Raw genomic sequence first — 3755 nt, 5'->3', positions numbered from 1 at the left:
TCATGACACTGAGAAGACGATTTTGCAGTGACTAGAACTGTTGAAGAAACTAGTATTGGGGACTTGAACCTCAGATAAATCGGGTCTCTTAGCCTCCCCATTGGATAAACCATCAAGGGCTTGGATATTAAAGTGAACCACAGCCAGAGGCTTTACTTGGCCTTTCTTCTTGCACATCAGTTTGGGCAGCTGGCTTCTTATATCTTTGCAGTACAGAGCATAGATGAGGGGGTTGATGAGGGAGTTCATTTCTCCCAGCAGGAATAAGACATCCGTTATCGGGTCAGCTAGGTTGCAGGAGTCACAAGTAGCTTGCACAAAGCCTGCCAGGTAATAAGGTCCCCAGCAGATGGTGAAGCCGACAATCATTATAAGTACTGTCCGCAGTGCCTTGAAGTGGCGGAGGTGAGCGGTGAGGGGTTCTGTTTGCAGGCAGGTGCGCCAGATTCGCTTGTGCTGTGAGTAGGCAATCCTCCCGACTGAGATGTGCAGGCAGATCATGACCAACAAGGAAGGGATGAAGATCCCAAAGCAGGTCACATACAGGTAGTCACTCTTGGCTGCATACAGGAGCCCACAGTAGCCCGTGTAGTTGCTTTGCTGCAGGGAGGGAGAAATCAAAGGCATGTGCCCAAACAAAATGGAGACGGCCCACAGAATGGCAAGAGAGAAGATGATGGGTTTTTTGTTCAAGAGGGTAGGATAATAAAGGGGAAGCTTCACTGCCAAGTATCTATCCAGGGAAATCAAGAGCAAGGTGAGAATGGAGCCAATGCAAGGTGTCATGCTCATGCAGGTCCGCAAGAGACAAAAGGATAAATTCTTGTCAAAGTCTCCATCCAGGATATCATCCAGTGCCTCTGCAATACACATCACTCCCACCAGCAGGTCTGCAGCAGCCAGGTTAAGGATGAAGATGTAGCTTCTGCCCTGCTTCTTCTTCATTAGTTTGTAGACAACCACAATTACCAGCAGGTTGGCTGAGGGGATGAAGAAGCCCAGGAGAAAATGTAACGCTGCATACAAGAAGTGGCTCATCTTCCTTAGGAGATAAGGATGGGAGACACATTGGCACCAAGAGGTGTAACTGACTTCACAGTCTACACTGACTCCACCACAGAGAAAGCCAAGCTGGAAGGAAATGTGCAGCTGAAGTCTGGACTGAAAGAGCAGGACCCAATGCTTTCTGGGGTTTCAGCAGAAAAAAATTAAGACCTGGTGCCTTTAACTCTTGGCTGATTCTTCAAGAGATAGGTTGTTCTCTTCGAATGTCCATACTCTGTTCTTCAAGCCGCCATCAGACTGCTGCAGTTTCCAGACCTTTTAGATTTTTCTCTTTGCCCACAGAGATGTGCTGGGAGATGAAAAAAAATCCAAAGTCCTCAGCTGCTGGCAGCAGGAGGCTACTGGCAAAATAAACTCAATGGGGTGGGAAGAGAAAGTGATTGGGGATGTTTGCTTGTTCAATCAGTTCCTGTATGTGTCTTTGACGCAGAAAGATAAGAAAGGTCTTTATCAAATAAAGCAAAGATAAATTATAACCCCTGACAGGTGTCTAGAATAAGTGCAAACTAAGAAGAGTCTCCTGACCCACACGGGAAATGATCCCCCATGTATAACTGCTATTGTTAAACACATAGTGCTAATAATAGAGAGACCAGGATTTGTTCCAGAGAGGGAAATGTATCTCAGTTACTACAAAGAATCACAAAATATGGCCAGTGAGTGCTATGTGCCAAGCACCAGACTAAGGTTATCAGTTAAATGGCTTTCTCAGAAATCTCTCTTCTATTGACTGTGAGAAACTCTTGGAACTATGGCAACCAATGAACAGTAAACACAGTGCTTCTAAATCAAGACACAGCACAAAAATCCCAGCTAAAACACCAAGGACGCAGCAGCCCAGCACCAGGAAGAAGCGCCCAGCCCAGCATATTGTTGTTTCAGATCTTGTATGTAATGCTGACTGGAATGATAAAAAGAAGCTTCCGGGTAAAATAATTCACCTTTATATAGCAGGCTAATTTTAGCCAAGTAACAGGAAAGTGTTATCTAGTGATGCAACTAATCACTAATAATAATAATAATCACTAACTCATCACTAGATCTCAAAGTGCTTTACAAAGGAGATCAATATCATCATCATTTTACTGATGGGGAAACTGAGGCACAAAGAGGGGAAGAGACCCTCAAGGCCACCCAGCAGGCCAGTGGCAGAGCCAGGACTAGAACTTAAGTCTCCTGAGGCCCAGGCCAGTGATCGATCAGCGAGGCCGCACTACCATACACTAGGACTCTTGACTTCACCATTTATGTGCCATTGACATTTTTGCTGACACCTGACCCAATAGGACTCCAGGCACCTAGGTTTCTGCTGATCGCCATTCACAAAGCCATGAAAGACCTAATGCCCCACATGCCCCTAATCCCACCCCACAGCTGATGGGCAGCACGAAGCCCTAGTTCAAGTGGAAACCATGGAGGCCCCAAAGCAGGCTTTTCAAATTAGGATGGGGAACACTTATCTCACCTACCCACAGGCCCTATCCTTTAGGCGTGCTCAGAGCACAAAGATCTGTCAGACCCCATACCCAAAGGCCTGGATGCAGACCACCAATGGGGGGTGTGACATGTCATTCCATATTCTTTATGAAAATATGCTTATGATACAAGTATGACATAACAGATACTTTATGCAAGATGGCTCATGTGAGGTATCATGGGAAAGGTTATGATTTACTGAATGCGATTATCCAATTTGTATGCATGTATCATTTCTGTATCTGAAATTAGGAATATTGATTATGTATCTGTATTTCAAATGTGTTACTTTGGGTGACGCCCCCTGCTAACACGTCAGGTACAACAGTGAAAAGCCCGCCAGTGCTGATGACCCGTCAGCACGAGACAATGGACTGTAAAAGGGCTTAGTCTTCCCATGAACCTGTGGGTCAGCCTGTGAAGAATGGTTACAGGTACCCTACAGAGGCATGTGACCATGTCACCTGATACCGGAACCCATCTTGAATTCCATACTTTTCCACAAGAAGCTGTGTGTGTGTGTGTGTCAGACTAGGAAACAAAGGACTCCCGCCTTATGCAAATCCTATTTAAGGGTGGGGAGTGAGGTAATTCAGGTCATCAGTTCTTCCCTGTTACTCCACCCAAGATGACTGCTGGAAACAACTAAGACCTTCACTATGAGGGGTGGTGAAGCACTGGAATGGGTTACCTAGGGAGGTGGTGGAATCTCCATCTTTAGAGGTTTTTAAGGCCCGGCTTGACAAAGCCCTGGCTGGGATGATTTAGTTGGTGTTGGTCCTGCTTTGAGCAGGGGATTAGACTAGATGACCGCCTGAGGTCTCTTCCAACCCTGATATTCTATGATTCTAAAGAACTGGACCCAGGCTGGAAGGGCATCTGGCCTGTGAAGAAGATTATTAGAACCACATTTAGGGTGAGAACTTGCATGTAACCAGTTTCTTGAATGTATTAAGCTTACTTTGTGTGCTCTTTTTTCTTAGTAATCTGCCTTGTTTTGTCTGCTACCGCCTTAACTACTTAAAATACTCCTGTTATAGTCAATAAATTTATTTCTGGTTTACAATATAACCCAGTTTATATGATTTCTAACTGGGGGGAGGGGGAGAGAGGGCAAGAAGTTGTGCATACTCTCCTCCTCTACATTGAGGGAAAAGGCGAATTTCATATAATTTTGGGTTTGTACTCCAAGTGTGTGTGTGGGGAACGGATGA

General features: G+C 45.4%; 1 protein-coding gene across 1 annotated transcript; it reads right to left on the bottom strand.

The window, feature by feature from the left end:
* On the bottom strand, positions 1-1182 carry LOC128842873 (glucose-dependent insulinotropic receptor-like). Its single transcript, XM_054039132.1, has one exon. It carries the CDS (start codon positions 1036-1038, stop codon positions 1-3), a length of 1038 nt encoding a protein of 345 aa, XP_053895107.1. The 5' UTR covers positions 1039-1182.
* Positions 1183-3755: the final 2573 nt, after the last annotated feature.

Source organism: Malaclemys terrapin, chromosome 9 (genome assembly GCF_027887155.1).
Source record: "Malaclemys terrapin pileata isolate rMalTer1 chromosome 9, rMalTer1.hap1, whole genome shotgun sequence".
In the NCBI taxonomy this organism is placed as follows: Eukaryota; Metazoa; Chordata; order Testudines; family Emydidae; genus Malaclemys; species Malaclemys terrapin.
This window is presented reverse-complemented; position numbering and strand designations above follow the sequence as displayed.

Coding starts and splice junctions, on each gene's coding strand:
- LOC128842873 (XM_054039132.1), bottom strand. CDS start 1,038: ATGAGCCACTTCTTGTATGCAGCGTTACATTTTCTCCTGGGCTTCTTC.